Below are 21,898 nucleotides of genomic sequence, written 5' to 3' on the forward strand. Positions count from 1 at the left end.
CGCCACTCGCGCACCCTCAGAACACGGAAGACCTGTGCGCACGTTCCTGGTACCAACTTTCACACAACTAGCCCACCACAGCCACATTCAGTACTTCGTCTTTAATCCTCACATACAGTGCTGGCGTGGAGAGACGACTGAGGCCCTAACGTGAAGCACTTGGCATAGTTCAGGGTAGCTGGCATCTGGCTTGAAGTCAGAAGAGGGGGCTGAATTCGACTGGAGGAAGGTGAAGACCAAGTTCAATGCAATGTGTCTGGGCGGTCTAATTCACACTCCTGGGTCCGGCTCATGCCCAACTTCATGCCTTGCAAGCTGTCCCAGTGGGTGTTGATGGTGGATCACCCAATGGCCTTCTGCCTGCCTCCCTCTGACAGATCCGGATCCGTGCTGGGCCCTTGGGGACATCCCACAGCAGCACAGCAGGCTTTCCCAGCCCCAGGATGTGGGTCAAGGGCTTTTACCAGCAAACTTAGGCCACAGTCCCAGCCAGGACCCCTGTGTATCACACCAAACTCTGGATTCCAGTTCCATCCAGCAGCTCAAAGCCAGACTCAGACCAGATAGACCACACTCACACCACAGCTTCCTTGAAAAAACCCTCGGCTTATCCAAGGGCCAGTGGAAATTTATTTTTTTCATCCTTTTCCATCTTTCCCCAAGTGGCTTATCCTTGCAAAATGCCTGACATGACACCAGAGGGGGACTGGGAGAAGAGGCTCCCTCCCAGAGGGGCAGCCCAGGGATTTAAATACACACTGGAAGGAAGGGAGGGGTGTAGGGAGAGGTGGCAAGAAGAGAGCACAAAGGACATGGCTTCTTAGGTAAAGACCAAAGGTTTTCTGCAGGAAGCTGTGCCAGACGGTAGTGGCCAGGATTCTGAGTGGGGAGGGGAGTGTGAGAGACCCACAACCCCAAGTGGCCCCCACATTCCCCAGAGAAGTAGGTCTGGCTGCCTCAAGCTCTGAGGAACGGAGGGAGGCCAGATGTGCTGCCTCAGGGAAAGAAGTGATGCTGGCAGAGTGAGGGTTAAGGCTGGTGCCCGGCCTCTGGCGCGGTGGGCCTTCCGCCTCCGCCTTTCTCAGGGACAAAGGGGCTCGGTGGGCAGGCAGCACATGGGCCTGGCTCTGGCAGGGCAGGAGCAGGCTCCCTCTGGGCTTGAGACACAGGCCCAGCACAGCCACCCGCCCACCCACCCTAGTTGTGCTCAAGACCCAACAGCAGCTGGACGGCTCAAGCTGAGTGTGGGAGCTGTAGAGGCGGGCAGGGGTAACGAAAAGGTGGGCTGTTGGGCTCTTGCATGCCCCCTTGCCTGTCCTGAGGTCCGAAGCAGGACCCTGGATCTGAGGCCCTGGATCCCCTGGCCACTGCCTGCAGCCAGGGGCAGCAGAGGCAGAGAGGCCCTCATTTATTGGGAAGGAAAAAAGGAAAAGAGAAACCCAGTGCAGCATACATGGGGGTGAGTGACAGACAGCGGAGCCCTCATTCCAAAGAAAGGTGCGTGGTGGCATCTTTTCAAGGTACTAGAGGCAGCAGCAGAGCAGTTCCTGTGACCACCCCAGTCACAGGTTCTGCATGTCCTCCATGGGGGCCCTGACAGGACTAGGACTCAGAGCAGAAGGCAGATGGGCCAGAGGAAGATGGGGAGCCCAGGACACCCCAAAGCCACAGACTCAAATGCCCTAGGAGAGGGAGGCACTTCCTGTCCCCTCCAGGGGCATCATCTGGAGAAGGTGTCCCTTCCCCAAGTGCCCCTCCTAGCAACAGCCACCACTAGCTGGCTTCACAGGGGTGCTGTCGATCTTCAGGTTGGGTCGTTCACCCCCAGAAGCTGCTCCTGGCCCCATCCGCTTTTTGATCTCTGCAGCCATCGTCATGAATGCCTGCTCAACATTGGTGGCATTCTTGGCACTTGTCTCCAAGAAGGGGACACCCAGAGAGTCTGCAAATTCCTGCCAAGGAGAGAAGAGAGATAAATAAGAGCAATGAAGAGAAGGCCCTAGTCCCCGGACAGCCAGGGCTGGCCCTGCTCACCTTGGCTGTGGTGTTGTCCACGACCTTCTTGGTGGTGAGATCACTCTTATTGCCTACCAGGAGTTTATTGACGTTTTCGCTGGCGTAGCGATCTATCTCCTGCAGCCACTGTTTCACGTTAGCGTAGGATTCCTAGACACAGGGTCCAAAGTTACTGAACTCCCAAACACAGTCTAGCAGGGCTCCTTTGAGGGAAAGGCAGGAGCCCTGAACATGGGAATACAGATAAATCTTCCGCCCAGATCTCTTCCATGTGGAAATCCAGAAACCCAAACCAGCACAGATTAGCCAGTGACCCCAACACCTCAACAGCTGCCTAGACCTATCAGACATTTCTGTTTTTTGCCATTATCTCTCCCTAGACCACTCCTAGGTGTAACCACACACAGAAGCTAAGGGCATCACAAGAAAGGCAGATGACATCAGACATGGCTGATACAGGCAAATGATCCTAGCGATGAAGTAAGCTGAGGCATGAAGATCACAAGTTCAAGACCAGTCTGAGGAACTTAATAAGACCCTCTCAAAATAAATGAAAAGGGGGTCTGGGGAGAGGGTTAAGTGGTTGATAGCACCAGCTACTCTTCCAGAGGACCTGGGTTCAATTCCCAGCATCCACATGGCAGCTCACAACTGTCTGAAGCTCCATCTCCAGGGGATCTGACACCTTAAACTTGCAGGTAAAATACCGATGCACATGAAACAAAAATAAATATAACATTAAAAATAATGAAAAGGAGCTAGGCATGGTGGCATATTCCTTTAATCCCAGCACTTGGGAGACAGAGGTAGGCAAATCTCTTGTGTTCAAGGCTAGCCTGGTCTATAAAGGGAGTTCCAGGACAGCCAGGGCTACACAGAGAAATGCTGTCTCACCCTCCCCACACTCACCCAAGAAAAGATGACCTAAGCAGTTCATGACTAAATTACGTACATCTCCAGCCCTCCCTTTAAATTCTGAAGCCTTGGAGACTAGTGGGAGATGAAGGTTCTTCATAGGGGAGACCTTGGCCAGTGAAGGAGATAGGTCACCACACTTAGGACACCACTTACTACCTCACTGAGCCTCAGACACGCCCCCACCCCCCAGCAGTCTGACACTGAACTTGTGAAAAGGATGTAATTTCTAGTCAAGCCGGAGCTGAGTTTCCTCTTCCTTTAAATAAAGTTTCCTGCCTGCGTGCACGTATACACATGTACATGGCTCGTGCCCTTGGAGGCCAGAAGAGGGCATCAGCTCCTCTGGAATTGGGAGTTACAGACAGTTGTGAACTGCTATGTAGATGCTGGGAACTGAAACCCAGGTCTTCTGTAAGAGTAGTGAACACTCTGCTGAGCCATCTCTCCAGCTCCTATTTTTTCTTCAAGGTTTACTGAGCTCTAATGTATACAACCTCATGTCCTAAGCTGGACCCTATACTGGAAGGAGGAAACAGAGGGACCTTAACTATACACCCACCTTAGGTTATTCAGGGAACAGTAGAGGAGCAGACCACCAGTACACACAATGGCAAGATGTTGCAGAGCCGTAGGGCCACTTCTGCCTAGAAAGCTACAGCTGACACCAGCCTGTAGGCATGAACTCAACTAATGTAAAAGCTGCCAGCTGAGGACACAGCAGCTGCTAGAATGGGAAGGTGTGGTGTCTTTGGGGAGTGGGAAGTGGGGAAACAGCAGGTTGCAGGTTGGGAGGGGTTGGAGGGGGTGGTCAAGGACAGAGCTGAAAGGTTTTAGCCTGGATAAACTTGGCATACCCATGAGACAGGGAAGGTTTCCTCCGGTGAATAGTAACTGGCGCACATTTGTGTTCTGGAAATAGGATTAGAGCACACTAACAAGATGCAGAGCCACTGGGAAGTGTCCAGAATAATCTAGAGTAACGTCCCAAACCAGGAAATGCAGCCAGGAAGAGCAGAGGCTTAGAGTTAGGCTATCCTGGCTATTGCTAAGCTTGGTCATCTACTATGTGATGGCAGATATCTAGTCACCTGACCTGGGTCTCAGTTTCCTCTTTTGTTCCTATAACACTTCCCAGCCGAGCTGTTGTTAGGATGAGAAAAGAATGCAGGGCTGTCTCCTAACAAGTGCCCAATTAGCAAGAGCTGCTATTATCCTCATCACTGCTATTATTATGAAGGGACAGATCTGAAACGGCGGGGAGAGAATAGAGGTGCCTTGAGACTCTATGGAGAAGGGAAGTTTTCTGGTCAGACTTACAAGGATTGTTACAAATTAGGATGCAGGAGGCGGGCAGGGGAGATGGGGAGGCTAGTGTTAGAATCTGAATCCTGCAGCTGGTGTGGAGCCCAGAGGCAGCTGAAGGCAGAGAAAGGGCTTTTTTTTCTTTACTGGGACATCAGATGCAAGTTACTAACACCTCTGGAAAACAATTTTTTCCTGTAGGAAACATGGTGTACTAGTTAGCATTTTCCAACTTGACACAAACCTAGACATCCAGAAAGGGCTTCTAATCTTTCTAATCTGAGGAACCGCCTCCATCAGATGGTCCTGTGAGCACGTCTAGGAGGCATTTTCTTGATTGATGGTGGATGTGGCAGGGCCCAGCTCACAATGGACAGCATCACCCTTTGGCGGTGACCTTGGGTGGTCTAAGAAAGCAGGTTGAGCAAGGTAAGGGGTTTAACGAGCAGTAGGCTCCCCATGGCTATTGCCTGAATTCATGCCTTGGCTTCCTTTGATGATGGACTACTACCTAAGAGTTTTAAGATGAGACAAGCCCTTTTCTCCTACCCAGTGTTTACTGTGGCAACAGAGTGCAAACTAGGGCACAGAGACCTCACCACTTACTTCACTGGGTAAGAGCATGAAGATCATTCCCGTTATAGACACCAAGGGCCAGCACAGCACACACAATGATGGAACCCAGGGGACATCTGTCCAGACATAAGAATTCCAGAACACAAGGCAATAGCCAAACCACAGAAGTGGCTGGGGTTAGTTGGGATGTAGAAACTATAGGGCTAATGGGCAGTGAGGGGCTGGGGTGTAGCACACTGGCTTAGTGGGAGGCAGTGCCACAGAAAATTTCCAGGAAACAGAAGAAAATGGAGTACAAAGTTACAAGAAGTCAATCTGGGCCAGAAGTTGATTGGATCCGAGAGTTAAAGCCTTGATGCCCTGTGAGTGGCACCAGGGGGAAGAGTTGGGAGGTGGAAGCATGGGAATCAGGAGTCTCTGGCAAGTTGTCACTCACTACCCCTCAAAGCAGGAACTCTCCAACCCAGGACTCATTGGTAGAAAAAGCAAAGCAGACGGATGCCGAGTCTAGGTCTTTGGCTTCTGGCACTAACTAGTGAGAAGCCCTTAGTAAGTCACTGCCCCAGCCTGAACCAAGTCTTCATCTTTAAAAAAGGAATGTGAGCAGATTCAACCCAATGCCCATCAAAATCCCAGCCAAATTCTTCAAAGACCTCAAAAAAACGGTACTCAACTTCATATGGAAAAGCAAAAAACCCAGGATAGCCAAAACAATCTTGTACAATAAAAGAACTTCTGGAGACATCACAATCCCTGACTTCAAACTCTACTACAGAGCTACAGTTCTGAAAACAACCTGGTACTGGCATAAGAACAGACAGGAGGACCAACAGAACCAAATAGAAGACCCGGATATCAATCCACACATCATCTAACACCTGATTTTTGACAAATAAGCAAAAAAATATCAAATGGAAAAAAGAAAGCATATTTAACAAGTGGTGCTGGCATAACTGGTTATCAACATGTAGAAGAATGAAAATAGACCCATATCTATCTCCATGCACAAAACTCAAGTCCAAATACATCAAAGACCTCAACATAAAGCCAGCCACACTGAACCTTATAGAAGAGAAAGTGGGAAGTACACTTGAACACATTGGCACAGGGAACCACTTCCTAAATAGAACCCCAGCAACACAGACACTGAGAAACAATTAATAAATGGGACCTCCGGAAACTGAAAAGCTTCTGTAAAGCAAAGGACACGGTCAACAAGACAAAACGACAGCCTACAAAATGTGAAAAGAGCTTCACTAACCCCACATCAGACAGAAGTTTGAGCTCCAAAATATACAAAGAACTTAAGAAATTGGACACCAAAAGATCACATAATCCAATAAAGAAATGGAGTACAGACCTAAACAGAGAACTCTCAACAGAGGAATCTAAAATGGCTGAAAGACACTTAAGGAAATGTTCAACATCCTTAGTCATCAGAGAAATGCAAATCAAAACAACTCTGAGATTCCATCCAACACCTGTAAGAATGGCCAAGATCAAAAACACTGATGACAACTTATGCTGGAGAGGTTGTGGGGAAAAGGGAACACTTCTGCATTGCTGGTGGGAATGCAAGCTGGTACAACCCCTTTGGATGTCAGTGTGGCGGTTTCTCAGAAAATTAGGAAACAACCTTCCTTAAGACCCAATAATACCACTTTTGGGTATATATCCAAAGGATGCTCAATAGTGCCACAAGGACATGTGCTCAACTATGTTCACAGCAGCTTTGTTTGTCATAGCCAGAACCTGGAAACAACCTAAATGTCCCTTGATCGAAGAATGGGTAAGAAAAATGTGGTACATTTACACACAGAGTACTACACAGCAGAAAAAAAATAATGACAGCTTGAAATTTGCAGGAAAATGGACTTAGAAAATATTATTTTGAGTGAGGTAACCCAGACCCAGAAAGACAATTATCACATGTACTCACTCATAGGTGGACTTTAAACATAAAGCAAAGAAAACCAGCCTACAAACCACAATCCCAGAGAACTTAGACAACAATTAGGATACTAAGAGAAACTTACATGGATCTAATCTACATGGGAAGTAGAAAGTAGAAAAAGATAAGATCTTCTGAGTAACTTGGGAGCATGGGGACCTTGGGGAAGGGTTGAAGGGGAGAGGCAGGAAGGGGAGCAGAGAAAAGTGTAGAGCTCAATAAAAATCAGCAAATTAAAAAAAAAAAGGAATGTGAGTAACTTCTCATGAGCATCAAAAGCCAGGCACAGTGGTAGGTACCCAGTAGCCCCAGCTATTAGGGTGGCCAAAGAAGAGGGACAGGCTGGCAATAGAGTGAAACTCCCATTTTGTGGGGTAAGCAACCAAGGAAAGTTTCTGTAACTGTAATGTGATGGTTTTGTTTGTGCTGTAACGAATAAAGCTTGCCTGAAAATCAGAGTGCAGAGCAGAGCTAACCACACTAGTTAGCCATAGAGGCCAGGTAGTGGTGGCGCACACCTTTAATCCCCGTACTTGGAAGTCATGCACCTTTATCCCAACACCAGGGAGGTGGAGACAGGAAGGGATATGGCTGGGTGGAGAGAAAAATATAAGGCGGGAGGAGACAGGAGTCAAGGCATTCAGTCTGAGGACTTGTAGGGACAGGACACCCCATTCCGTCTGAGGACTTTGTATAAGTAAGAACCAGTGGCTGGCTGCTCTGTTCCTCTGATCTTTCAGTTTTCACCCCCTAATATCTGACTCCGGGATTTTATTATTAAGGCCAATTAGAATTTGCGCTACACTGGAAGACAGTCGGGACAATTTCTGGCTGCTGAAGCCACCAGAGTAGATACAGGATTCCAGAACTTCTGCTTACCCTGGGCTCCCAGGTTCTTGTCTAAACTCTTACAATTGTTCCAACTGTCTGTAGCCATCAGGAAGCAAGGACCCAGCAGTAACTGAGCAGCTGACTACCACCAAACATGGGTAGTCTGCAAAGTCTAGAAAAAGGCAGCAAGATCCATGAAGCCTGGTTCTGTCAAGACTTCGTAACAGGGTCTTGGTAGGATCCATTTTTGTGGCCTGTTGCCCTTTTATGAGGCAATTCAGCACAGGGTCTCCCTTCCAGAAAGCTTACAGGAAAAGAAGACAGGAAGAGGAGCAAGAGTCAAAAGTCAAGGCTGTGAGGTAAATCCAGGAGTACCTGGTCAGTGACGTCGTACACCACGATGATGCCATGAGCCCCCCGGTAGTAGCTGGAAGTGATGGTCCGGAACCGTTCCTGACCAGCCGTGTCCCACTATGAGACAGGAGAAAAAGGGTAGGTCAGCCACAAGAGAGCCCTCACCCAAGGCAAACCCTTCAGTCTCAGTGCTGGAGAAAACTCATACTCACAATCTGAAGTTTGATGGTTTTGCCATCCAGCTCAATGGTTCGAATCTTGAAGTCCACCCCGATAGTGCTGATGTAGCTCTCTGTGTATGTGTCATCCTGAAAGGTGGGGCAAGGAAACAGCCTGAACAGACAGACCCAAGAACTACTTGGAAGTCCCCCTTCCAGCTCTCTGCCCCTGCTGTGCTCCTCACCACCAAGCCTTAGTTCTAAGTACCCCAACTTGCGAGGCCTGGGCCCTTGTTCTGGCAGCTCTGGTAACTCCTGTGTTCTGAGTTGCCCCTTTTTCCTCCCAGTGGCCAGCTAGGACCCCGAGTGGGTGACATGGGGGTGCTTCTTACTCACAGCAAACCGCAGGAGCAGGCACGACTTGCCCACACCCGAGTCACCAATCAAAAGCAGCTTGAACAGGTAGTCACTGGCAAGAGAAGATGGGAAGGTATGAGGGCAGGCAGGAAGTTCTCCCCAGCCCCTGCCCCTGCAGCAGCGCAACAGCACTTTGAGGCATGCTTCTGACTGATGTACTATGGTGTTCACTAGATCCTCCACTATCCTGAAAAGGGACAAAAAAATAGACTCTCACTATTCCCAATAACCTAACCCACAAAACCTTCAGCTTGCTATGTCTGAATTCCCACTTTGTGGCAAAAGCAAGGAACGACATTTGCCAAGAAACACAACCAGTTGGGTGCCAGAGCTGAGACTAGTGTGGTAGGAAGTATTTAGGAAACCCACACTAGGCAGCACAGTATGCCAGCCTAGGACCCAAAAATGAAAACCTGAACCCGTGAAGCCAAAACAAATGGGAAAGCCTGCCATGAAGTCACGAGTAAGAGGCAGTCAACAAGTGGCCACGGAAACAGCAGCTAACACTTCTTCAATGGCCTGTGTGAAGTACTTAAATGCAAGCTTTCATTAGACCCCCACCACAATGCAACGGAGTGAGTGTTACTTCCAACTACCAGGAAACCAGATCAGAGAAGGGAAGTGACTTACCCTAAGCAGTGGCTAACTGTGAGGCTGGCAACTAGGCCTGCCAAGCTTTTGACAGCCTGCAGCCTCCCTTCTCTGTTCCCCTCCTAACCCTGCTGAGCTTCTCACCCTTTCTCCAGGAAATCTGAAGCCTAGAGCTGGGGAAGAAAAAGGAAGCGGAGAAGGGGAAGACAACACGGGGACAAAACTGTCCGTGGGCCATCTACTCCAAAGGGTTTGAGAAATAAAAACTCCGTTCTAAGGGAGCAAGCAAATTCCACATTCACCTAAAGTTCTTTGGCAGTCTGACAGGTGAGGGAAGCCGTGTGACAGCGGCACTGGAGGCCCGAGTAAAGGTGAGAGGGCAAAAAAGGACGGACCGCCGGGAGCGACTGGACAGTGCGGCCCAGCTAGGGCAAATGGCAGCCCCAGAGGGAAGGACCTGCAAGGTATGTGACTCTAGCAGGGGCTTGGGCTCCCCTCTTGTCTAGTCAGCTTCTGTCTGGGCCAGTCCCGGGGAACCGGGCTCCAGAAGAAAGTCAAAGGCACAGAGGCTCACGGCCCGACAGAGAGTACTCTGGAGACCAAAAACTATTATGATGGGCTCCAAACCGCCTGCCCGTGGTCAAGCAGCGGGTGGGGAAACTGAGGCTCTGGGAGACCCAATCTGTAGGGTCACGTAACCGAAAAGGTCTGGGAGAGCCGGTGCTGCGGGCTCCAAGTGCTGCCCTTCGAAGTTGTGCCTCCGGGCCCTGGCTGAGAGAACTTGGGGTGTTGAGCCGGGGTCCTGGGGTTCTCGGGGGGAGGGGCAGGACCCGGATGTGGGGGGGGGTCAGCGGAAGAGAGACCCGGATGTGGGGGCGCCGCGCAGTTCTGACCAGGGCCAGACAACTTCGATAAGCATATAGGCCCATAGACATGATCGAGGCTGCGCCACACGGCGCGGGCGGGGCTCACTCACTATTCGGGGTTCATGGCGGCAGCGGTGGCCCGCTCGGTCGCTCCCAGTCGGCTCTGCTCCGCCTCCCGTTCCAAGATGGTGGCCGCTCCGCCCTAGAGGCCCCGCCCGCACTGCGCAAGCGCAAACACTTCCGACAGGGATTGCCCCGCGCTGCCTTGCGGAACGTGTAGTCTCCTACTTGATTTGTCACTGCTGCGCAGGCGCAACCCAGGCAACCCAAGCGGCCGTGCGCTTCAGTCGCCACCCGTGAACTGCCTTCTGGGGTCTGTAGTCTTTCCAACCACTGAACGACCTACTGCGGAATCTTGGAGACTCCTGTTCGCGCCGGGGTAGGTGTGGTTTACCTCTGAGATAGGCAGCCACCCTCTTTGTTCTCAGATTGAAATCATTAAACGAGAAGGTATAAGGTATTTAGGACCGGAGAAACTTGACTTATTCGGCATTCTTCATGGGATGAACACTCCGCAGCCCGTCCCAGAACTGTCACCACCAGTATTAATTACATACAGGGAAAAATCGTCTCGGGACATTCAATTCAGTTCAAGAACGTATTAAGGTGTAGAACTCATCAAAGACAGAATTGTCTAGAACCCCATAAGAGCATGCTTTAGGAGAAATCCCAAATCTGTAGCATCCCCTCAAACAGTTCGGGACAAGGGCAGAGTATTAGTTCAAGCCTCAAGGGACAGGGCATGATGTGTGTTGTGTCCCTCACTCTTTCAGATTCCACCCACTCTAGGGATGCTCGGGGCTTTGGGCATTCTCAAAACAAGCCTGGCTCAGATTCAAATTGTCTTTATTTCTACAGCAACATCTGAAAATAGAGAGCGACTGCCTCGCCCAACGAATAGGGTAGCCCCTCCTACTGCGGGTGTGTGTGGAGGGTACAGGAGAAGCTGAGGCAAGAAAGGCGTGGCAGGATGGCTCAGCTCAGCGGGCCGTGCCCAGGGCGGGGTCAGGCCATGCCTGGGCGGAGCTGGGTGGGAAGGACGGTGCATAAGTCCGGGAGTCAACACAGGGCCCGGTGGTGTGGGAGTCCGGGCATCTGCAAGGTTGGGTACAGCACATCCCTCCAAGACCAGGATGGCTCTGCTCCTAGAACTTGGAGCTTGGGAGATTCCACCACTCGGAACGGGGGTGATTTAAGGCCTGGGCGGTACCACTGGAGAAGGGAGAGGCAGGTGGCGGCCCGGGAATACCGTGGACTAAAGGGGGACGACTGAGGATGACACGGCCAATAACTTATTTCTCTATATACAGAAGCAACGGCCGGAAGTTGGGGGGGGCAAAGATGCTGAGGGACAGCAAGTACTTAGTGTTCTTGGCTTTGGGGGTTGGGTAGGCAGGCCACCACTCCCACAGGCCCTGAATGTAGGGAAGAGAGGCCCCCTGCTGGAAGGAATAAATAAGAAACAGAGTGGGAGCCGGCCGACCAGGCTTCCAAGGGCCCTGGCTGAGGGCTGAGATGACAAGGGAAGAGGTTACCCTGAGTTTGAACAGAAAAGACAGGGGTCCTTGGGAGGGCAGGCAGGACAAGCAGCAGGCCCATGCGCAGGGCTGGGGTAAGGGATCGTGTCCGGTGAAGGCTCTGGCGACTGGCTGCCCCTTCAACTTTAGCCCACGAGGGAGCTTCTTCGGGAGAGGTCCATGGAGCTGGAGCTCAAGGTGCGACTGTCGGAAAGACCTGTGCCTCCAGGCTGTGGGCAGAGGAGAGAGAGCATGTGGCTTAGACTTAGGCTGCTGGGACTGAGGGGAAGGGGTAAAGGGAGGGGGCCACAGCAGAGTATAGGATGATGAAAAGGGCTTGACCAATCCAAGTCTCTAGTCCAAATCCAGTGAGTCAAAGACTGGCCAGAGTTAAAGTTTAGCTCACACCTCAGGCCCGAGAGATTCAAACGGATACTGGCTGACTATATATCTGCCCCAGGGCAAGAGCTGTATGCCCTTCCTGCCTGCCCCTAGTTGTTTGTACCTCTCTCTTCCCTGCCCAAAGCAGGCCTGGAACCAGGCAGAGCTGGTACTAGATGAAGACTCACCAGAGAAAGTTGGGTGGGGACATAAACAGACCAAAGGCCCGGAACTGCGGGTTAGAGGTCTGGGGCTAAGCTGCTTAAGGCCATATGCCCTCCATTCTTACCTGAACTGGCTCTTCTACACTCTTGTTAAGGAAGTTGAGAGAGCTAGCCCTCTTCATCCTGAGGGAAGAGAACCAGGAATTATTCATGGTGAAGCAATAAAGGGACATCAGGCTGGGTCTCTGGAGGGAGGGCAGAATAAAGCAAACTTGGTGGTAGTGTTTCCTGGGAGGCATGGGAAGTCACTTAGGAGCCAACAGGATATGATCAGAGACAAAAACTCACCTAGAATTAGGGGGCTCCTGCGGGCCACCCCCCTGCAGCTTCCTGACCAACATCTCACTGCTACGTCTCAGGGCATCCCTGAGCTTCCCAAAGGAGCCACTGCGCCGCAGAGAGCCACTGCCATCCTGTGGGGAAGAACTGTCTCTAGGCCCTACTTTCTTTGTAGCCTTACACCCTATCTCAGCCCCCCACACTCACCCCACTCCACTCAGCTGCAGGTCCTGACTCCTCCAGGTCAGACTCAGACCGAGGCCCAGCACCCCCAGACACATCTCGGCTGCCACGGCGGTCTCCTCTTCCACCACTACCATCTTTTAGGAGTTCTACCACCTTGGTCTGGCTGGCAGGATCCAGGCCCTGAAAGGGGGCAGGAAGCATCAGGCCCTGGCTGAAGCACACGTGGGGCCTCAAAGGTCCCTATTCACCCTCTCCCACCATGGAGGCCCACCTGCTTGCGGCTACGGCTGGCACAATCTTCCAGTGTATGTGCAGCTTCCAGCTTGCCCTGGCGCCGGTACAAAGCACCCAAGCTTCGCAGAGTGGTGTTGACTGTGGGACTGTAGATAGATAGCAGGGAGTCCCACAGGGGGTTCTGGGGACCAACAGGCCATCCAGAATCTGCCCTTTCCTATTCATCTGACCCTGTGGTAGACCCACTGCTCTGTCCCATCCTGAGAGAACCACTCTCAGGCTAGAAACCTGGCCTGGCCCTCAAGTTCTCTTAGGACATTGCCAACACGACCAGAAGCTAGGAGACCCAGGAGTGAGCAAACCAGTCCCAGGGGAGCTGTCCCAGCACACAGTCTTTTTGGGTTCAGGCTTTGAGAGATGAGCTAGCAGAAGAGAGGTATCTCAGAGGTGAAAGGATAGCGTAAGGCCTGGGTCTCACTGACCAAGGACGCTGTTTCCTTGGTCCTCACTTTACCCCTGACCCAGACCTATCAGCCCTCACCTGTCAACCTTACAGGCTTTGTACCAGCTGCCATATTCCCCATAGGGGGCGCTGTCCCGGCGCTTATCCTGAGAGAGAGAGACCAGTCAGTTAGGGATGGGAATAAGCTCTCAGCTCCATACCTCCCAGCCTCATACCCGCCCCACACGTGCAAGCTCTGCCCACAGGACTACTTACCTTGCTCTCCTCCCTTTCCTCTGCATGCATCCAGATGGGCTTGTTCTCTCCTAGGAGGAAATAAGGAACTATCACCTGCCTGTCATATAGGTCTTTACAGGTGGGCTGGACAGGGACTAAATAATGTCTGGGGAAAGGGACAGAGGTGTGTAGGAAGGACCAGGATCAGGACTGGGCTTTGCTGAATAGATGAACAAGAAGCAAACCCAAAACACCACTAACCCTCTGCTGCACCCAGATGAACAGGCCATAGGTCTGTGAGATGGGGTTAGGGGTTACAAGCCCTTACAAGCCTTAGACCAGAGACTTGTTGAAAACTGGCCTAAGACTGTTCTAAGCCTGGCCTGAAAGAGGGGCCAGGCTGTAGGATGGGGAATAGGAAATGGCTAGTCATAGGGGGCCAGAGGCTTTTCTGAGAAGGGAAGACACTTGGACCAGCTCTCAAAGTTAACGGCAATTGTCATGCAGAGAAAAAAGACTGGGCATAGTGGCACATGCCTTTAATCCCAACACTTGGGAGGCAGAGGCAGGTATCAATCTGGTCTACATAGTGAGTCCAGGACAGCCAGAGCTACATAGTTAGACCTTGTCTCACAAAACAAAACAAAAAACAAAACAAAACAAACAAACAAACAACAACAACAACAACAAAACAAAGGGGGGGATGACTCAGCATGGGGTTTTCCAGTTTGAATTAGGTGAGTGGGTTCCTGCAGGCACCATCTACAGATGAGGCTGGGTTTCCTGCCAAACTCTAGACAGGATGGTCTGCAAAGCCAAGTACTATACTGGGTGCTCCTGGCTGAGTAGGTCTCTGCTGAATGAACTGGAGGCATGTGGCAGTCATAGACTCACCATTGACAGAGCCAAACTCCTTCTCATGAGCACGGGTAAGGATCTCCTTGTACAGGGTCTCTGCATCCTGGTACTTGCCCTGTTTCAGGTAGCAGGAAGCCTGGAGAGGAAAGACAGTGGGTAAGCGGCATACAGGGACCTTAGTTTTCCTTCTCCTTCCTCCTGGACATCAGCCCTCTCTCCCTGCCTCCTTCCTTTCCAGCCTCCACCCAGCCTCAGAGCACCAGATTGTTCTTGGTCTTCGCCACATTTGGGTCATCTGGTCCAAGGCGTGTAGCATAGATCTCCAGGGCCCGCCGGTAGTAGTATTCCACCTCCTCAGCTTTACCCTGGTTCTGGCACAGCAAGGCCAGGTTGCTGAGCTGCTTGGCCACATCTGGGTGAAACTTGCCCAGGACCTGGGAAGAGTCAGTGGCTGTGGTCAGAGTTGCTCAGACTCTACTCTGTCTGGCCAGCACTCCTAAGCCCCATCTGCTCCCACCTTCTCCCGGATCTCCAGTGCTCGCTTGCACAGTGGCTCAGCCTCTTTGTACTTGCCCCGCTTGCCATACAGAACAGCCAGATTGTTCAGGGTTGCAGCCACCTGGGTGTAGGAGAATGGAGGTGCCTTCATTCAGAGCCCCAACAGGCAAGAACGTTGGGATTTGTGAGGGGTGGAGGGGGCCACACTCAATCCAATTCTTACTCACAGCTGGGTGGTCCTTGCCCAGTGTCTTCTCACGGATAGCCAGGGCATCATTGAGGAGGTGTGCAGCATCCTTGTACTTGTTCTGGTCCCTGAGAGCAGGCAGGACATTCAGGGATGTCCTCCAGGCTGAAGCCTGCCCCCAGGGGCCCGCAGTTCCCGTAGGCACTCCTCCTGAGGTCATGACAGGAGTGCAACTCAGAGCATGGGAGGCCTGGACAGCCCTGCCCTTGAGAGCGCGGGAATTAGGCAGTTTATCACACAGCACTAAGGACTCACCTCATACCCAGACCCCTGAGCAACACTCAACTTTAAGTGACCCCAGTGCCTTGGCTCATTGTCACTTTCTGCCACAGGAACCCTGTCACCCATTTTGAGTTCTGGGCCAATTTATGTTCCCACACCACTTTTCTTTCCTCATCCTTTCTCTTTCTAGGGTCTCGTGTATCCTAGGATCACCTTGAACTAGCTGTGTAACCAATTCCTGATTGCCTTGCTTCTACCTCCTAAGTGCTGGAATTACAGTGTGTAGTACCATACCCGGCTTCCAATTGATGTTTCAAAGCCCATACTCAAGCCTGGGTGCCTAGGGAAGCTATGCTGACTCTGTGACCCTGGTGTTTTCAGGTGATCTTGCTGTTGTTCACAGCCAATCTTTTCTTAAAGCTCTGACAGGCTTATTTCCAGCTGGAGGCCAGCTCTATATATGCAGCCCCTTCCTCGGCTGCTCAATTGTCCCTTGAGACATCCATCTGGAAGTATACAGGTGTACCCACACAGCCAGAGGGCCCTTACCGATAAACCAGTGCCAGGATGTTCAGCATAGTGGCCACATCAGGGTGGTCATGGCCTGACGTTTTCTCCAAATCCTCCAGTGCCTGCTTGCAGAGGGGCACGGCCACCTCATAGCGGCCTTGTGAAGCATACTGGATTACCAGATTGTGGAGGGTACGGAGCCGTGCTGGTATTTCATAGCCCCCATGCTGTGCAGCTACATCCCCTCCTCCAGGGCTGGGAGCTACAAGACCAAAGACAGGAAGTTAGATGTACCTTCTCCTTTCTGAGCTAGGCTGGCATATGTCAGCCTAGCTTTCTGCCCATGTGTTCCTGGGCAAGCCACCAGCCTGCCTCATCTTCTGCACTTACAGAGTAGGTCTAATTATTGTACAAGGAGTGAGTCCCAGCCTTTCATCTCATCTGCATTATGAGTGAGGCAATCATGACCAGCTCAGCAAGGCCCTGGATGAGTTTTCTCTGACTGTCTAGGGAGGCCCAGAAAGAAACTAACAGTAGAGCCAAATTCAGATCCCCAGACCTGCTAAGCATGCCCCATGCTCGCCACAGAACTCAGGGATATAAGATGCAACAGGGAAGACTTGCCTTCTAAGTCATAACATGCTGGGATAATGTGATCGGAAATGAACAAAAAGAACACAGATGCCACTAATCCTCCATCTCCTGTGACCTTTAGGACTTTACATGACTGTTGGTTCTCTCAACCCAGAGCTAAGTGGCCTTCTCTACCTGGGCTCTGCTCATCCTCATTGGGAAACAGGTCATCTAGGGAGTCTTTGGGGACATCACCCTTTTCCTCCTGGAAAGGAAGACAGGAATGAGTGTCAGAGAAGGTGGCACAGGTATCATTGGGCATGTGGTACTGGATGTTGGCCAGCTGAGGCTCACATTTGGGGAAGCATCCTCATCCAGCTTGCGGATCTGGCTCATGAATAACAGGTGCTGCTTCTCTTCCTCCAGCTGAGCCACCGCCTGTTCACTGCGCTGCAGCTTCTGCTGTGTCCCTGCCAGCTCCTCACGCAACCACTGGTTCTCCTGTACCAGGCGCCGCACCTGAGCCCGCAGCTTCTGCTTCTCTGACTCCACAGCCCCCAGATGGCTTGACAGTGCCAGGATCACCTGAGCAGTCAGGCAGAAGAGGGTCAGAGTCCTAGCCATCCCTCAGCCTGTAATTACAGCCTCAGCCACCTGGGGAGCCAGTGAAAGGCCTGGCCGTGGCTGAGAGTAGCTTTTGCTATTTGGCCGGAGTTTTCCCCTACCCAGGGTCAGACTTCAGTCGAGGGCTCAAACCAAGAGGAGGTCTGGTAATTTTGACTTCCAGGATCCCTGTGGGATCTCTGAGCTCTCAGACTTCCTTTAGTTCTTCAGTTTACACTCCACCCACTACAGCCATGGCCAATGTATCACTGCTTCCTGCCCAGCGCTGTGCTTGCTCAAAGAATCCTGATAGGTGACTGAAAGGCCACAGAAAGACCTCATACTGACTTCTCTGAGCGTCCACAGCACTCTGGCTGCTGAAGGGAAGAGAAGCAGCATGTCCCCAGTCTGAAGAACCAACCCAGGGACAGGTAAGAGGATCCACTGGCCCTCAGCCTCACTCAGCTCTTTCAACATCTGAAGCCCATGTTAATGTTCCAGGTTCTGTCTGTGCTTCAAGGGCCAGAATCATTGTCTCTTCTCACGCATGCTTTCCCTCCACTCCATCTCCACTGCGGGAACCCTTTATGCCGTTCTGCTCCCAGTCTGTGAAAGAGCTGCACACTAGTGAGAGCGGAGCCCCTTCTGCCTCTCTGTACCTGACAGCTAAGTGCCCAAGGGGGCGACACTGCCTTTCCAGAAGCCTGGGAAGTCTAGGGCCCTGCATTTTTTACTTTGTTTACAAACATTTTAAAATTTAATTTACTTTTGTTTTTCTTTCAAGACAGGTTTTTCTCTGTGTAGCCCTGGCTGTCTTTGAACTCTTTAAGTAGACCAGGCTGGCCTCAAACTCAGATATCTGCCTGCTTCTACCTCCTGAATGGTGGAATTAAAGGCATGCATCACCATACCCAGCTGTTTGAAAACAGTTTAAGGGACAGGTGTTTTTATAACCACTAGTTAAAAAATAAAAGTCCCTATGCACACACTTTTAATCCCAGCACTCAGGAGGCAGAGGCAGGTGGATCCTTGTGCATTCAACACCAGACTGGTCTACAGTGAGTTCCCGGACAGCCAGAGCTATGTAGAGAGACCCTGTCTCAAAAAAAAAAAAACAAACAAAACAAACAAAATTGCCCCTAAGCAATCTGGAAGTATACACAACAGATGGCATGATCACTATTTTAAAGAGAAGGAAACCAAGACAATATAAGCAGCCCAAGATTCTGAAGCCAGGCGGTGGCTTGGCCAAGAACCAAAGAGACTAAAACCCTTTCCCACAGAACCTAACCCCTCCCTGCCCAACAGACCTCTTTATGGGGCCTCGGCAGAACTCCTAAGTAATCCAGGTTCTTTCATCACTGAACCTCCCGAAATCACAAACTTCCAGGACCTGTTCTGCGCCTTTTCTTTCTTCCTCCCCTGGTCCTGCTAAGCCTCCTTCCAGAAGATCTAGAACTGGTGTCTTCATGGTTGCCCATCTCATCTGAAGCCCAGCAGTGGCTTCCTCATCACTGTTCCAAGTCCATTCTTGACCTGCTAGTGTTAATTCTCCATAGCTCACAGAGAGTTTCAACACCTAAGTCGGACTATGTTCTCTGCTTGTTAGCGCCCTCCCAAGGCTTCCTGATGCCCTGGACATATGTTGGCTTCTGTTCCCCACAGGCCTCTCCTGTCCCCCTCCACAAGCTCTAGTCACACAGTTCTCCCCTAGCCTAGCTGCCTTTTCTGGACACTGGCCCATCTCCTCCTTCAGCTCTTGAGTTAATGTCATCTTAGAGAAGTCTTGCCTGACCAATAGACAAGACTTCCTACTATAAACTCTCACAAGATCTTACTGTCTTTGAATCACTGATCACAATTTGTTCCGAGCAATTAATCAAATGTGTATATGTGTTTCTCCTATTGCATAGGGGTAAAAATCTTAATTTGGAGGGGGAAGTAAGGTGGGACAGGGTCTAACCACATGACCCAAAGTGGCCTGGAACCTGAACTCCTCCCGCCTCTGCCTCTCAGGTTCTGGGATTACAGACAGCATGCCCCCTGAGGAGGACAAGCATGTTGTCTGCCTTGTTGAATCCCGCATCCTTGACATTGGCGAGCTGCCTGGCACACACTAAGCAAGTGGTAAAACTACAGAGCTTAATGAATTAATGCAAGATTGAATTGTGAAGGGAGGCTATTGAAGCATTTCTGCTTTCCTCTGCCACCCAGTCTGTTAGGTAGAACGGGGCCTGGATGGCACAGCTTATGTGGAGGTAGGGGTGTCCACCCAGGCAGGGCTGGCATCTCCAAAGTGTACTCATTTAACATTACTTACTGTCCTAGCATGGCACTTCCAGAGACAAGTGTTTCCTCACTGAGAGTGTTCCTACATTTCCAGGACCTTTCTAGTAATCTTCCACTTTAGCCCCAACACTGACCTACCTGAGCCTCCCCAAGTCCCAGCTCGATGGCCTCCAGGGAGCGGCGCAGGAGGAGGCAGCGCTCCTGCGAGCCTGGCTCGGCCTCGCTTGCCTCATGAGAAGCCAGGGGAGCCAGCAGGGCACGATGCTCTCCACGCAGAGTCTCTAAACCCTGGATAACAGCCTTGGTACCCAGCACGATCTCGTCCTGGCTCAGCTTCTCCTCCCGCGGAAGCACCATCGTAGCCATGGTCGTGTCTTCTGCGGAGGCGAGAGGCGGACAGGCGGCCGGCCGGCCAAGGGTCACACCACCGTGCACCCAAGGTTAGGTAAACACCGGGAAGTCCCCGTACGCCTAGGTCCCCAAGGGTGCCCAGATCCCCCCAGTCCGCAGCCCGCACCGTGCCAGCCTCGGCCTACAGGGGGCGCGCCAAGCTCATCTCGCCTAGGGAGACGCAATGCGGTGAGGCAAGTGAGGCTGGACCCTGATTCCTCCCTAGACCACCGGCTCAGATAGGCTTTCGTGGCCCAGCCACGGGGCTTTCCCGGAACTGTCCATGTCAAGACACAGAGCACTAGGGTACTGTAGGGGGATCGTAGGCGTTCCCATGTCGGAGACCACAGCCCCTCCGGGCGGTCGGGATTCAGGCGACAGACCCCTCCCCCAGGGCAAGCGGAACCGTAGAGCCCCTCCCCCAGGGCAGGCTTAGCCCAGTCTCCCCCTTCCACTGCCCCCGGGGCTGCGGTCTAGAGTAACGGGACAGGTTTCTGCAGGCCGCGCCCACAGCGACCCCTCCCACAGGCTGGCCAAACGCCCGCAGACCCTCCCAAGAAAAGACCCCGCTCCCAACCCCAGCCCAGGACCGCGCCCCCTCCCCGCAGGCCGGTCGGGTCCTCCCACAGGCCGCGCCCACGACGACTCCTCCTCTAGGCCGACCTGCAGCCGCTCCTCACTGTCGGGTCTGACTCGGTCTCCCGGCCAAACCGGCCCGCGCCAACCTGCACCTTCTGCTTGGGTCAGTCTTCGGCTGCGGCTCCTGCCCCGCTTCACCCGGATCCGCGACCGTGAGATTGTCTAGCTGCCTCCATCCCGCCGGCCTTCCCAGCAGTCCCCGCGCCGCCTTAAAGGTGAAGCCGCTACCTCGGCGGCGTCGGAGGGGGCGAAACGCGCTCCGGCAGGCCAGTTCTCTGTCTTAAAGGGGCCCGGCGGGCCTGCCGGCTCCGGGGTGGGGCCAACCCTGAAGGGACACCGAAGGGGCGTGGCTGGACTTGCCCCCTGGGACCAGAGCTTCCTGGTCTGTGCAACACCCTGGGGCTCCGTGGCTGACCAGCGCTGACAGAGGAGCAAGAAGATCCGACCTCCTCTGAGCCTGGAGCAAGACAGTCTACATTTATCTAGCGAAGTCAAGTGTTTGGTTGCTATCTTTTGTTTTTCGAGACAGGGATTCTCTGTGTAGCTTTGGAGTCTGTCCTGGAACTAGCTCTGTAGACCCGGCTGGCCTCAAACTCACAGAGATCCGCCTGCCTCTGCCTCCCTAGTGCCGGGATCGAAGGCGTCCACCACCAACACTCGGCCTTGGTTGATGTTTTAAGCGCATTTGCTTAAGGCTCACAAAGACTTGTTGAGCTGGGTACTGCCGTTACCCACATCTGACTCCCCTCCCTAGGCTTGTTTGTTTCTAGAGACATCCCCTTTCCTGGCTTCGGAGTTGTTGTGAGGGAACAGAAGGAGGCTTCTTGGAAGGGGTGGAAAGGAGCAGGCTGAGAATGGTGGAGAAGACCCTTGTCCCTGAGGGGACCATCAGAGCTGACCAGATAGAAGTCAGAGGAGTTGGCTTTGGTCTGGGGTGGTGTCATTGGGGGCCTCAGATTAGGTGTCACCAACTTGGAAGGAAAGACCTCTGTGCTGGCTAGTTTTATGTCAACCTAACCCAAGCTAGAGTCATCGGAGAGGAGAGAACCTCAGCTGAGGAAATGTCTCCCTAAGCCCAGGCTGCAGGCACTCCTGTTGTGGGGGGCCGGTCCATTGTAGGGGGAGCCAGAAAGCGGGCTGAGCAAGCCGGGAGGACAAGCTAGTAAGCAGCACCCCTTCATGGCCTCTGCATCAGCTCCTGCCTCCAGGTTCTGCCCTGTTTGAGTTCCTGTCCTGACTTCTTTCACTGATGAGCAGTTAGCCAAACAATCCCCCCCTCCAAGTTCCTTTTGGTCATGGTGTTTCATCACAGCAATAGAGACCTAGGACACCTGGTCCTTAGCCTACCAGATTTACAGCACTCTCTGACCTCCATAGCACACCCGCAGCATCAACCTTACTAACATTCCATTGGTTTGCCTTCTCGAATGCAGGTCATCACCTGTGGGTCAGGACCTGAAGTAGCTCAAGACAGAGAATACAGCAGCACTCAGTAGATGCTAATTTATAAAATGTGGGGGGAGGGAAGG

The 21,898-nt window shown here is 52.2% G+C and overlaps 2 protein-coding genes across 5 annotated transcripts; both read right to left on the reverse strand.

Annotated features, from left to right (window-relative positions):
- Positions 1-586: 586 nt before the first annotated feature.
- Rab1b (RAB1B, member RAS oncogene family) lies at positions 587-10,230 on the reverse strand. Its single transcript, XM_050137170.1, has 6 exons — positions 10,091-10,230; positions 8,503-8,575; positions 8,161-8,256; positions 7,970-8,065; positions 2,035-2,166; positions 587-1,952 (listed from the first exon to the last, which is right to left on the reverse strand). The coding sequence occupies exons 1-6, from the start codon at positions 10,102-10,104 to the stop codon at positions 1,758-1,760; spliced, it is 606 nt and encodes a 201-aa protein (XP_049993127.1). The 5' UTR covers positions 10,105-10,230; the 3' UTR covers positions 587-1,757.
- A 639-nt stretch (positions 10,231-10,869) lies between these two features.
- On the reverse strand, positions 10,870-20,663 carry Klc2 (kinesin light chain 2). 4 transcript variants are annotated; one of them, XM_050137476.1, is made up of 16 exons: positions 20,462-20,663; positions 19,479-19,717; positions 16,803-17,033; positions 16,644-16,713; positions 15,915-16,137; positions 15,124-15,211; positions 14,916-15,017; positions 14,659-14,832; positions 14,435-14,534; positions 13,580-13,629; positions 13,403-13,470; positions 12,899-13,007; positions 12,649-12,807; positions 12,451-12,575; positions 12,228-12,285; positions 10,870-11,787 (listed from the first exon to the last, which is right to left on the reverse strand). In XM_050137476.1, the coding sequence occupies exons 2-16, from the start codon at positions 19,704-19,706 to the stop codon at positions 11,704-11,706; spliced, it is 1,869 nt and encodes a 622-aa protein (XP_049993433.1). In that variant the 5' UTR covers positions 19,707-19,717; positions 20,462-20,663; the 3' UTR covers positions 10,870-11,703. The 4 variants fall into 4 exon arrangements, with proteins under 4 accessions (XP_049993433.1, XP_049993432.1, XP_049993431.1 ...); XM_050137475.1 differs by having other exon boundaries at positions 19,479-19,714; positions 20,394-20,663; XM_050137474.1 differs by having other exon boundaries at positions 20,394-20,661.
- Positions 20,664-21,898: the final 1,235 nt, after the last annotated feature.

Source organism: Alexandromys fortis, unplaced genomic scaffold (assembly GCF_014885135.2).
Source record: "Alexandromys fortis isolate MF-2015 unplaced genomic scaffold, M_Fortis_MF-2015_v1.1 scaffold_3, whole genome shotgun sequence".
Lineage (NCBI taxonomy): Eukaryota > Metazoa > Chordata > Mammalia > Rodentia > Cricetidae > Alexandromys > Alexandromys fortis.

Excerpts from the sequence above, each read along its gene's own strand:
- Rab1b (XM_050137170.1), bottom strand. Across the intron at positions 2,167-7,969 it reads TGTACGACGTCACTGACCAG|GAATCCTACGCTAACGTGAA; the intron begins GTACTCCTGGAT and ends CCCTGTGTCTAG. Across the intron at positions 1,953-2,034 it reads TGGACAACACCACAGCCAAG|GAATTTGCAGACTCTCTGGG; the intron begins GTGAGCAGGGCC and ends TCTCCTTGGCAG.
- Klc2 (XM_050137476.1), bottom strand. The coding sequence starts at position 19,706 with ATGGCTACGATGGTGCTTCCGCGGGAGGAGAAGCTGAGCCAGGACGAG. Across the intron at positions 13,471-13,579 it reads AGGAAAGGGAGGAGAGCAAG|GATAAGCGCCGGGACAGCGC; the intron begins GTAAGTAGTCCT and ends TCTCTCTCTCAG. Across the intron at positions 12,808-12,898 it reads CCAGCCGTAGCCGCAAGCAG|GGCCTGGATCCTGCCAGCCA; the intron begins GTGGGCCTCCAT and ends GCCCCCTTTCAG.